This window comes from Pseudopipra pipra, chromosome W (genome assembly GCF_036250125.1).
Source record: "Pseudopipra pipra isolate bDixPip1 chromosome W, bDixPip1.hap1, whole genome shotgun sequence".
Lineage (NCBI taxonomy): Eukaryota > Metazoa > Chordata > Aves > Passeriformes > Pipridae > Pseudopipra > Pseudopipra pipra.
Window position 1 is genome coordinate 529,144 of NC_087580.1, and position 12,093 is coordinate 541,236.

The window sequence follows — 12,093 nt, forward strand, 5'->3', positions numbered from 1 at the left end:
TTTTTCGCGCATTAACGGTGGGTTTTGGGTGCGATGGAGGCTCAGATCCGGGCGGACTCCGTCTGGCAGATCCACTGCAGCCCCGTGTCGCAGGCGCGGGGGTCGATCCTGTCCCCCTTGAGCGCCCCGCAGGCTCCGGGACCCTCCCCGAGATCCTGCGGGAAGCTGCGGGTGCGGGAGGGGGCCCGTGTCACCCCCGGGGGTCCCTCGGGGGACAGGGGGGTGCCCACCCCGACCCCCCCAGCGCTCCTCACCGGCTCCAGTCCGGGCGGGAGCCGTTCACCCACGTCCAGCCCACGCCGGGCGCGGGCACCGAGAGCCCGATCCAGAAGTGGCGCGTGGGTTTCCTCAGGGTCTCATTGAGGGAATCCTGGCCCGGGGAAAGGGGCAGTGGTGGCGCTGCCGGGCCGGGGATGGTCACCCCGAAACAGGCTCGGTCCTCACCCCGGGACCGAGCCAGACCCATGGCACTCCCCATGGGCACTGCGGGGAATTTGGGAATGAGGGCTCTGATCCCAGGCTTCTGGGGAGCCCTTCGCCCTCCCCTGGGGTGCCTCCAGCCTCTCTGTCCTCTCGGTCCCTTCACCAGCTCGTCCTTGTCCCACGGCATCGCCATCGCGGCCCCGCGGTCCCCGCAGTCCTCCCGGCTCCCGTGCCACGAGTTCATCCTTTCCGAGACCCAGTAGCACTTGGTCCTGCCCAGCATCCAGCCCACGGGGCAGAGCCTGCACCCCTCGGCCTCTGTGGGACAGACAGACGGACGGACGGACGGACGGACCCCGGTGCGCTGAGGCACTGTGGGAGGGACTGGGGGAGGCTCCAACCTGGCTTAAGTTTGGGGAGGGGGCATCGATGGGACCCCCGGGGGGTGGGGGGTTACCTCGCGGGGGGCACAGGATCCTCCTCAGCTCCCTGAAGGTGCCGTCCAGGCTGGCACAGGGGGGTCTCAGGGAGGTGTTCCCCCACCCCGAGGTCGATTCGGGCTGTGCCCTCTCTGCCACCCACCAGGACACTGGGACAGGAGGATGCCCAGCCCGGTCAGGGGCACTGGGGGGGTGGGAAGGGGCAGAGGGGTCCGGGTGCCCCTTCCCAGCCCCCAAACTCACCACACAGCACCAGGGACAGCGCCAGGGCAGCCGTGAGGGCCCCGAGGAGGCAGCGGGGACGGCGCAGGGGGGCTGTGGGGGGGACCCCCCGGGGTTCTGGAAAGCCAGATCCTACAGCTGGGGGGTGGAAAAGAGCACCGGTCACCCCCTCACCCACCCAGAGCCCGACACAGGGGGTCCTGGGGCAAAGCACCCTGGTAAGAGCCCCCCAAACCCCTGCAGCCCCCCCTGCCCAGGAGCAGGAGGAGCTGGGTGCCCCCAAAACATCCCTCTGCTCCCTCTGTTGGGGGGTCCCAGCTCAGGGGGTGGGACAGCAGCCAACCAAAGCCTGGATAAAACCCCCCCAGCCCCTCCTCCCTCAATCCCTGCCTCAGTTTCCCCACCCTGAGCAGCTCTTGGGGACCCCAGGGGTGGCATCACCCCACCCCCCCGAGTCCCCCTTCCCCCCCCGATCTGGGGGGGCCCAGCGGACACGACCCCCCCCAGTACCTGCCCCCGGGGAGGACGGGGGGTTCCCCGCAGCCCCTCGTTTCCTCCACTGCTCTAAGGCCATGTAGCCGTCCTGGTCCTCCATGTCCCGCCGCTCAGCGCCGGGGACCCGCAGTGGTCACAGGAGGAAGGGACAGGAAACCAAAGCGCCGCTGCCCCCCCGGGCTGGTGTGAACTGGCAGCGGGCTCGGAGCTTCCTGTACCCAAACCAAAGCCCCACAACTGCTGGGGGGACTCATCCTGACGGCCCCGAGGGGTGGGGGGTCGGGGGTCTGTGCCCAGAGGAAGGAAACCCACGGGAAGGGACAAGGAGGACAAGGAGACACAGTACGAGGTGCTGGGAGAGAGAAAAACCACTCCTCACCCCCCCGCTAAAATGGTGAAAATAAGAGATCAAGGTGTTGATCGAGATCTCTAAGAGATGAGAATCGATAAAATACCATCAAAAGGAGCGCAAAATGAGAGAATTGCTCAATAAAGCACCAGTTCTGACCAAAAATAGATGCAGTTTCACGGAGCTCACGCCTGGTTTTCCCAGCTGTGTTTGTAGGGTAACATCGGCTCAGCAGGAAGCCCCACTTCTCTTGCCCCCTAATGAGGAGCAATTTTATTAGGCTAATTAATCACTGATGAATTAGTCCCTGATCTCCTTTTTTTCTCTGCCAGGCACAGGCCAGCACGGGCTCCGCAGGCTGCAGGGCTGCTGCGTCCTGCTGGGGCTTGACCCATCGGTTTTATTTGCCCCAAAAAGGGGGAAACGGCCCCGAATCCCTTTGCCCGAGCAGAGGAGGGGACAGAGTTCTGGCAGAAAACTCCAAAAGTCGGTTTTGCCCAGCTTGGGAAGAACAAACCAAACAGAAGTGAGGTGGGACCCCCCAGCAGCACTTCTGTGCTGTCCTCCCCCCCCCCCCCAAGCCCTCCCTGGGGTGCTGGAGGGTGACTGGGCAGACTGGGAGCACTGGGAAGGGGCTCAGCCCCCCCGTCACCCCCGGGAGCTCCAAGGCTCCAACAGCCGGGATGGAACGCAGTGGAGGGAGCAGGGGAAGGGACGGGGCTGCCGGCGCTGGACGGGGCGCGAGGGACAGGTGGGGAAGGCAATAAACAGTAAAACGACTACGAAAGAAAAAACTCGGCGGCAGCGAAAGGGCCAGTGAGTCACACACGTCCCGTTTCACATCCACACGGCAGAGCCACGGCGGGGGGGGATCGAAAAACAGCCAATGGGAAGCATCAGAGACCCCGTCAGCCAATGGGAAGCGTCGAAGGGCCCCTGTCAGCCAATGGGAAGCGTCGAAGAGCCCCGTCAGCCAATGGGAAGCGACGTGTCCTGATGTCAATTAAACCACACTGAGAAGCTGCTGGAGAAGAGCAAAAAACAACTTTTCAGTTGTTGCGTCAGTTGCGGAGTTTGTTTGCTGGTTTGTGACTAAACCGACCCTACCGCGAAATCTCACAGTCACTGAGAGCTGCCCTGCGAGGTGAGTACTTGAGAGCAGCTCCTGGGCTGCCAAACTCGGGGTGGCACAATCCCGAGCACCCTCTCAGGTGCTGCTTCTTCCCCTCGGGAGGCCGAGCCCGTTCTGCAGCTGCCCTGGGCCAGCAGCGTCCAGGCAATGGCACCCCCATGTCGCGACAAAGCCACAACAGGGAGCTTGTCTGCAGGTGTTTTTTTTTTTTTCTTTTTTTTTTTTTCAAAAAAACCCAACCCAACCCAAACCAGCAAAACAACAAAAAATTATGAAAAAAACCAAATTCCAGTTCCCTGCCTGCAGTTTGAAGTTCGTGTGTTTTCTTATTTCCTTCTTAAAAGAACACCAGGATGGATTTAGAAAAAACTGTTAGTCATTAATCCATTCCTTTCTTGTGCCCACAAGAACTACTGGTGAGTGACCTCTCCCTGATCCCTCAGCATGACTTTAGAGCCTTTCCTCAATTAAACATTTCCCCCGATAATGAAAGACTGTATAAAAAGTCATAAATATAGTTAGGACAATATTTTGGGTTGGGTGTATTTTGGTCCATCTTTTCTGGTATCATTTAAAGTGCACGCCCCCATCCCAGCCACGTGGGACCCCTTCAGCCAAAAACCTCCCCCCTGGGTTTCTCAGATTTCCAACCAGTGGTCATACATCTCCAACAGCTTCTCATTTCTTCTGGCTCTGGACTGTGCAGTTTTCACGGGGTGAAAGTTTGGAATAATTCTGTCCCCTGCCCGGGTGAGGAGGGGGGTGACAGAGCAGCATCTGGCACCAACCAGGGCCAGCCCATCACAGATCCCTTGGTTGGGAACTCTTAAATATTTGTAAGTAAGCAAGGTGCAAAAATGGACTTTGTTCCTTGGAAAATGAATCACACTGAGATCTGCTGGAGAACAGCCAAAGAGCTGTACAAGTCAAAACCACGCCTCTGTTATTTGACTCTCTTCCCCTGTCTGTGGCTCAACAGACTCAGTTCCGGGAAATCATCCACCCGTTGACAGCTGCCCTGCGAGGTGAGTACTCCAGAGCAGCCCCTGGGCTGCCAAACTCGGGGTGGTGGGTGCTCCCTGCCCACAGTGAGCCACGGCTGGGACAGGGCTGAGCCCCCACATCATGGTCTTGTCTCTGGGGGGGCTGCAATGACCACCTGATTAATTAAACGTGGCACGTTGAAGGGCAGGGAGGAGTAAACGCCAAAGGTCACAGTTTTACAGCTTTTGCTGCCGTGGGGTTGGTTTGAGTGTCTGCTGTGGGGTTGGGCTGGTTTGTCATTTTTGCTGCTTCTTCAGTGATTTTGTTCGGGTTTTTTTCAGCCCCTTGTTGCTGACAGAGTTGCTTCTTGGGAAGAGAATTGAGCAAATTGTGGTGCAAAGAGGTAAATAATGATATAAAAAGGACTTTAATTTGTTTCAGTCGAGTGGAATGAACAGTGATTTTGGGGGGAGCTGGAGGGAACCAGCTGGAAACCACGGTGGGCTTGGGAGGGATTGAACCTGGGCAGGAGCTCGGGCTGCACCAGGGGGGTCTCAACAACGTGAACCTTCGGGGGTCTTTTTAGGGGAATTTGTGGAATTTGTACAGTCAACACTGGGAGGCAGAAATTAGTCATCATAAAGGAGCAAAAATGACAGTGGGACTGAGTGAATCAGGAAATGCACTGGGTGCCTTTTATTTTCAAATTGACACTTCAGTTTTGCAAATACTAAAACCTTCACCAGGGCATTCATTTCTGGCTCAGAATTGGGTTTGGGAGGGATTAAACTTGAGCAGGAGCTCGGGCTGCACCAGGTGGGGTCTTACAAGGTGAACCTTCGTGGGTCTTTTTAAGGGAATTTGTTGAATTTGTTCAGTCGACACTGGGAGGCAGAAATTAAAGTAGGACTGAAATTTTGGCTTGAAATGAGGGGGTTGAATTTGTGCACTGGGGCTTCTGCCATATGAAGCAGGTCCAGACACATCATAGTTTAGTTTCTGAAATAACAAGCCCTTCATCTGTAACGATCTCTTCCCCACTTCTGTGCTCAGCTCCAGCTCAGAGCTTGGGCAAGGTCTGCCCTTTATCCTGTTGCACTTTAGAAACACCCGAGATGAGGAAGCACCCCCCCCCTTCTGGCTCATCCTGTGTTTGTTTCTCCTACCAATTTAACCCTCTCACTGCTCTGGAAACGCTGTTATCTGAGCACTCCTTGAGTTTTCTCCTGCAAATCCCCTCTGAGGGAACCACTTTGTGCTTTTTTCACATCTCTTTACCCACAATCAAACCTTTGCAGCTTTCAGAGCTGACTTTTGCAATGAAATATTGCTGTTTATCAGGACACGTTCCTGTTGCTGCTGATAACTTAACACAAGACCCAAGAGGACCAAAAGCTGCTGTCCCTGTTGGTTTGGGGTGCAGGGAACCAGGTCGTGCTCCTGCAACAGTGGGCACAGGGAGGAGAAACCAGAGCAAAAGAAGCTTGTGTGGAGCCACGAACAGAAAACCCGAGCAGAAGAGATGCTGTGAACTGTCACAGGCTACTTTCCATCCTGTGTGTTTTTGCAAAAGGGCCCCCAAAGCACAAATTCTGCTCCAAGCCCTGGTGCCTTTTCCTCCCTTTTGGCAGCAGCTCCTGAGCCCTGAACAGGCTCCTGTCCCTTGCAAACACTTCAGCTGCCTTTGACCTGTGAGCTCTCAATGGCTTATTTATTTAATAAAGTGTTTTTAAACTTGTCTTTCTCTTTCATTCTGCTTAATTTGTTGGGGTTGTTTTTTTCCTCCTTAATCTTTGTCCCTCCTCTCTCTTTCCCTCCCTTATCTTTTCCCCTCCCCTCGGCCCTTTGTGCTGCCTCCTGTGCCGGAGGCGTGTTCAGCTCAGAACAAAGTCCTGCCAGACTGCCCTTGGCACCATGACAACGCTGAGAGCCAGTGCCAACCCCACAGGGGCTGTTGTGGCTGGCTGGGCTGTGGCCCAGGAGGTCTCAGCTCCCTGCAGGTCCCCTCAGCCTCTCCTCTCCTTCCACCCCAGGCTGCCGAGTGCATCCACCCCACAGAGCCCAGGGAACGTCAGCCCCGGGCCATGAGGTTTCTGTGCCACGATGGGGAAGGGAATCCAAAAGCCAAATTCTTCAATCCAGGAAGAAACACTGAACACCTGCAGTGATCCAGAGAAACAGTGCAAATGGGGTAATGCTGGGAAAACCCCAAACCTTCCGAGGGAGGGCGGGGTGTGGGAAGAGCATCTCGCTCCAGGGGGGAACCAGTGGGATGGGGATGGAGCCTTTGGGTGGGTGTGGAGCAGCCCAGGCACAGCTGCACTGAATTCCATGCTGGGGAATTCACCTCTGGAGGCTGAAGATCCGTCTCCAGGCCCTCAAACACACCTTGGTGGCTTTGAAGGACTCCTGAGCCCCCAGAGGGCTCCCTGGATGGGCCTGGGTGGGGCTGGGGATGGACTGAGGGTCCAGCACAGGAGGGCAAAGCAGAGGGGAGAGGAGCCAGGCCATCCTCACCCTGCTCTTTCCTGCCCCAGGGTCCTACAGAACCGAGTCAGACCGGAGAACATCCCCCAAGATGTGTGTTCTCGCTCAGAGTGTGTTCCTGGGGATCCTCAGCTTGAGCCTGGTCGTGGCACTGACTGGTGAGTCCCACCCAGGCACCTCCATGGGGAGGATCTGGGCCAGGCGCCTCCGTTTTGGGAGGTGGGAGGATCCCAGGACCTTCCCAGCATCAAGGGAGGCTCCCAAAGTGGGTGACTCCCTTTTTTCCCTACACTTTGCTCCAGGCACCTGCTCCTCGCTCAGTTACACCATTGCCTTTCCCAAGAGAATCATCCCCCAGTTTCTGTCTTCCAGCTGCTGGAAAAAAAAACCCAAGGAATCAAACCCATTTTGCTGCTTTTCAGGGCTGCCCACGTGTCTGACTCAACTTTCTGTGTTTCAGCTCTCAGTGCAAGACCCCCTTTCCCTGAGCTGGAATTCTCCCACGTGTGCCCAGACACCTGGCCTGGTTTCCAAGGAAAATGTTATCATTTTTCTGAGGCTGAGGGCAACTGGAGTACGGGCCGGGAAAGGTGTGAGGCCCTGGGAGCTTCACTGGCCACCATAAGCACGAAGGAGGAACTGGTGAGGACTGGGATGAACTGGTGAGGACTGGGCTTGAGCCTCTGCAGCAGCACCGGGGTGGGAAACACAGGGAAACCAAGAGGATAAAACCAGCCCCAAAACCCCCAGGCTGGCCCCAAAGTGCTACCAGTGCTGGAGCCGGGAGCCAAGCCCTTGGGAAAAGTCCCAGGTCTGGCTGGGGGTGGACACAGGAGGGAAAAAGGAGGTGGGGAAGGCAAGACTGGCCAAAGCCAATGTTTCTTTGCTTTGCAGGCCTTCCTTCTGCGCTATAAAGGCAAAGCAAACCACTGGATCGGGCTGGGAATGAGGGATAACGGCTGGGAGTGGATCAATGGCACGGCCTTGAACGGCAGGTGGGTCCCTGTGTCCGTGCTGGAGCCCTGGGGTGGGCCCCAGGGATTTCCTGGAGTCTGGGATGCCCCATCCTGGGATGGGCACCTTCTCCTGCCCCGTGTCCAGGCAGCTCCTGGCTTTCCCTGGGGGGTTGGGATGGACTGAGGTCGCTGCCCCCCAACCCTGATCAGAGAATTAGAGACCCCCCCCAGCCAAAGCCCTTCTCTGCCAGAGGGGAAATCCCAGCTCTTCTTAATTTCTTTTTGAGGGGGAGTTTCCTTCTTTTCCTTTTCCCTTTCTCACTCTGGTCCCATTGGCATTGCAGGTTTGAGGTGAGGGGTGTGGGGTCCTGTGGGTACCTGTACTATTGGTGGATCAGCTCGTCCCTGTGCCACACGGAGAAGAACTGGATCTGCAGCCGCCCCGACAACTTCGTCCTGTGGGAGGGGAAATTAAGAGACCCCAAACCAGGAGTTTCACCCTAGATCTCCGGCCAGATGAGGGAGCTCCACACCAGCACTGCAAGTGGAACTGCTGGGGGAACATCTCAGTTGTCTGGCTGTGAAATTTTCGCTGAATATCTCAAAAAATACCTTGTATTGGAAGGGACCTGACAAGGATCGTCAAGTCCAACCCTCAGCCCTGCCCAGGCCCATCCCCAGGAGTCACCCCCTGTGCCCCAGAGGATCATCCAAACCCTCCTGGAGCTCTGGCAGGTTTGGGGGCTGTGCCCACTGCCCTGGGGAGCCTGGGCAGTGCCCAAACAGCCTCTGGAGGAAGATTCTTTTCCTGAGACCCAACCTGACCCTACCCTGACACAGCTCCAGCTCTTCCCTGGGGTTGGCATCCAGAGGGACCTTGAAAAGTCCTCCAGCAAAGCCTTTGACACTGTCTCCCAGGCAACATTCCTGGAAAAGCTGCAGCCCATGGCCTGGACAGGGTCCTCTGTGCTGGGTTAGGAACTGGCTGGAATGTTGGGCCCAGAGAGTGGTGGGAATGGAGCTGCATCCATTTGGGATCCAGTCACCAGTGGTGTCCCCCAGGGATCAGCGTTGGGCCCAGTCCTGTTTAATATTGTCCTGGGTTTGAAGAGAGATGTTGGAATTTTTTTCCCTAGTGTCCCGTTTTCCCCCTGTCCATCCCCTCCATCCCCACCCTTCTGTTTCTCCCTGGAAAGGAGGACTCAGGAGGGGGGGATGGAGCGGAGCCACATGCGCCGGGCAGCGCTGGAATGGGACAGGAGGAGGTTTCCTCTCAGTGCTACCTCAATAACCTTGGTGCCTTTTGTCATTGTCACCTCAGTAGCTGGTCTCAAGGAGGTGAACCTGCAGGGACATGATGTGGAAGTGGACGTGTGCCTTCGTGGACTAGGGGTTTCTTTCTCCACAAGTCTTCCTCATCCTCTAGTTATATTTACTGTATATTTACATGCTAGGAGTCTACATCCATAACACTGTATGCACTATATTCAAGCACTATAGTGCTTGAATGTGCACATGTGAAGTATTTTTCCATTGCTGAAAGCTATATGAATCTGTGAATGTGAATGTACAATGTCCTGATTGTGGCCTCAGCAGAGTTACTGTATCAGTGCTGCTGCTGTGCTTCTCTCTCCTTCTCCTTTTATTCCATTTGCATTAAAGTTTTTAGGACCCCACCGCTATCCCTGTGTCCTGGTCGGTGCGGGAGCTGCGGGGGCCGCTCGTCCCGTGCGGGGCGGGGAAAGGTCTGAGGGAACGCCCGCGGGTGCCGAGGTGGCTGAAGGAGCCCTGAGGGAGCCAAGCTGGCGGAACAGCCCTCACAGAGTCCCCCTCACAGAACTGCCCTCACAGAACTGCCCTCACAGAACCGCCCTCACAGAACCGCCCTCACAGAACTGCCCTCACAGAACCGCCCTCACAGAACTGCCCTCACAGAACCGCCCTCACAGAGTCCCCCTCACAGAGTCGCCCTCACAGAGTCCCCCTCACAGAACTGCCCTCACAGAGTCGCCCTCACAGAGTCGCCCTCACAGTCACCCTCACAGAGTCCCCCTCACAGAACTGCCCTCACAGAACTGCCCTCACAGAACTGCCCTCACAGTGAAGACACCGAAGGGATGGGTGTTGGAATATGTGTGTTTATTTTAGGACAGTTTGGTTGCAAAGGAAAGCAGCGATGGAGCCGCTTGGCTTATTGTTATCTATAGTAATGTAAAAGCATAAAAATAACACTGAAGTGATGGGAAGCGAGATTATGTGACTCCGGGAGAAACTTAAGGGGAACTTGGCAATCTGAATACAGACGTGGTGAGATGTATCCGTGTGTGCATGAAATTGCTTGGGAGTGTTTTTCTCCTGGGCAGAGAATGCTTAACTAAAAAGTGGATATAGAGAAAAGCTACTGACTGGAATTTAGTGCTGATGTAACAGGGTGGATAAACCATGAAAGAAATGTAAATGATTTTGTTATACCACACGGGGTCCATTGCCTGAGTGTGTCAGGTGGAGGCATCATCCAGCTTCCCAACGTCTCCTGCCGTGGGCGGGGAGAGCTGGAAAGGGGCTTTTTGGCAAACCCACTTGTGGTCACTGGCACAGACATCAACATCCAAGCTCTTGCCTTTCAGGGTCCCACACCCTTCATCCACCTCTGGCAGGTCCCCAAACCTGCACAACAAAGGGTTTATTGCCCCATAACCAACCCCAACGTGCCCTGTGACCCCAGTGTTCCCCAGGACCCCAACTCTTGGTCTGCAGAGTGTTGCCAGAGGAATAAGAGACCCTTGCATGGACCCCAGCGATGTGTGGACGTGGATCAAGGTCTCAAATGAATCAAAGCTGCTTTTTTACCCTCCCAGACCTCGGACACTCACCTGTGGGGGTCGTAGGGGGTGTCGTCCACCCACGTCCACTCCTTCTGCTGTGACCTCAAACCGACCCACACCAACCACGGGCGCCTGCCTGTGACAATCTCGACGTTCTCCTGGGACATGGAAGGGATCAGTTGCTCAAAAATCTCTCCATGGGGAGTTCCACGGGGTGCAAAGCCACAGAACAAACCTGATCCCCCAAATCAGTGGGACATGAGCGTCCCCATGCTCTGAACCCCAAACCCTCCTGCTTCTGGGAGCCTTTTGCTCCCCTGTCCCCCCCTAAAAACGCCAGGACTTCTGGGTCCTTCTCAAGCCTTTTCCTCCCTGTTTACCATTTCTGTCTCATTCTTGAGCACCACCAGCTCGGAGTCCTGATCTTGGCAGCTTTTCCTGCCCCGAGTCCAGTTCCCTGATTCCTTGGAGAGCCAGTAGCATCTCTCCCCATGGAGCTGCCAGTCCTGGGGGCACAACTTGCAACCAGCAGGGGCTGGAGAGGAGGAAAGGCCACGAATGAGACACCCCAAAGGTGGGCAAGGTCTTCCCTGACCCCTCAAATGAAAGGCACCAAACCCTCGAGTCATTTCCCAGCGTTGTGGTTTTTCTGCTCTGCCACCATGGAGGAGGAGGAGGAAGAGGGAGAGGAGGGGGAGGAATGGGAGGAACAAGATTCAGTTGGGTGACCATGAGGGCACAGTGGGTGGTTGGGGTGCAGGAAGGGTGGTGAGAAACATCCCCCCTTGGGCTGAACATGCTCCTCCAGGGAGGTGGGACCGCCAAAAATCCCACGGAAAAGGGAATTCTTCCTTAAAAATGCTCCCTTTTGCCAAAGAACCCTCGGTGCAGGAATGCAGGGTCTCCTTGCAGGAGGAGCCCCCCAAGGTGCCACCTGAGCCTCTCCCAGCAGAGCCAGGTGGGAAGGGGGCTCACCTGGGGGGCTCTGCCCCTGGGGCTGGCAGAAGTACCGCACCAGGGATGGGAAGATGCATCGCTCTGTCTGGTTCCTGGCCTGGATCTCAACTCTGGCGTCACTTTCAGGACCTGGAGAGCCCTGAAAAACTGGGAGCAAAGTGAGAAGCTGAAGCCAAACCACAAACCCCACAGAGACAGGTCGGGTTTTGCCCCACAGTTAATAAATTAGGTCTGAAGCCCACGGGTCTTGCCCTCCTCCCTCGTTTGTGGGGATGCTCCAGGTGTGCCCAGAGGGGTTTTGCTCTTGGCTCTTGTCTCTGCACCAACCCTCCAGGGCCTGAACCGCTGCAACAAACCCAGATTTCCGCTACCAGGCCTCTTGCCAGGGTGTGAGATGGAGATAAGAGCTGGTTACTCACCACTCACATTTCGGAGCACCACCAGCACCAGCAGGACGAGGTGAGGAGGACTCTGTGCCACAACGGGCATGGGGCAGGAGCTGGAAGAGGCCACATTTAAGCTTAAAAATTGTAAAAAAATATGAAGAAGATTGGAGGTTTAGAGGAAAAACAAAACCAAACCCCTGTGCTGAGCTGTGAGTTCGAGCAGAAGTTTCTGGTTGCTTTGCTTCCTCCAAAGCCATAAATTCCCCCTGACAGGGCTCGAGCCAGGGCAGCACCCCCGGGGGGACTGGGGGGCTCAGGGGGTGCAGCAGCCTCGGGAGCAGCCTCGAGGACCCAGTGCCAGAGGGCAGGACCTGGGAACTCCCAAACAGGCTCAGTTTCCAGCTGGGAGTTGGTGGCTGTGGGTCCCTCCAGCCCTC

General features: G+C 56.4%; 3 protein-coding genes across 9 annotated transcripts in view; 1 reads left to right on the top strand and 2 right to left on the bottom strand.

The window, feature by feature from the left end:
• Positions 1-9,164, top strand: part of LOC135405784 (C-type lectin domain family 2 member D-like) — a 64,633-nt gene extending 55,469 nt beyond the window's left edge. For 2 of the 5 annotated variants that reach the window (XM_064640381.1, XM_064640380.1), the window contains 5 exons: positions 6,079-6,236; positions 6,583-6,690; positions 6,993-7,174; positions 7,427-7,527; positions 7,833-9,164. In XM_064640381.1, the coding sequence (XP_064496451.1) occupies positions 6,149-6,236; positions 6,583-6,690; positions 6,993-7,174; positions 7,427-7,527; positions 7,833-7,992 (639 nt within the window). In that variant the 5' untranslated portion in view covers positions 6,079-6,148 and the 3' untranslated portion in view covers positions 7,993-9,164. Of the gene's footprint in view, positions 1-2,816; positions 3,074-3,991; positions 4,087-4,386; positions 4,449-6,078; positions 6,237-6,582; positions 6,691-6,992; positions 7,175-7,426; positions 7,528-7,832 lie in introns of those variants that run through there. The other 3 variants (XM_064640379.1, XM_064640382.1, XM_064640383.1) reach the window with 3 other exon arrangements.
• LOC135405786 (killer cell lectin-like receptor subfamily B member 1C) lies at positions 245-1,727 on the bottom strand. Of its 3 annotated transcripts, none has more exons than XM_064640386.1 (5): positions 1,596-1,727; positions 1,107-1,202; positions 881-1,012; positions 587-741; positions 245-370 (listed from the first exon to the last, which is right to left on the bottom strand). In XM_064640386.1, the coding sequence occupies exons 1-5, from the start codon at positions 1,678-1,680 to the stop codon at positions 251-253; spliced, it is 588 nt and encodes a 195-aa protein (XP_064496456.1). In that variant the 5' UTR covers positions 1,681-1,727; the 3' UTR covers positions 245-250. The 3 variants fall into 3 exon arrangements, with proteins under 3 accessions (XP_064496456.1, XP_064496455.1, XP_064496457.1); XM_064640385.1 differs by having other exon boundaries at positions 1,107-1,217; XM_064640387.1 differs by lacking the exon at positions 881-1,012 and having other exon boundaries at positions 1,107-1,217.
• A 122-nt stretch (positions 9,165-9,286) lies between the features above and the next one.
• On the bottom strand, positions 9,287-11,759 carry LOC135404767 (killer cell lectin-like receptor subfamily G member 1). The gene is made up of 5 exons (XM_064639503.1): positions 11,690-11,759; positions 11,289-11,447; positions 10,694-10,848; positions 10,362-10,471; positions 9,287-10,155 (listed from the first exon to the last, which is right to left on the bottom strand). The coding sequence occupies exons 1-5, from the start codon at positions 11,757-11,759 to the stop codon at positions 9,987-9,989; spliced, it is 663 nt and encodes a 220-aa protein (XP_064495573.1). The 3' UTR covers positions 9,287-9,986.
• Positions 11,760-12,093: the final 334 nt, after the last annotated feature.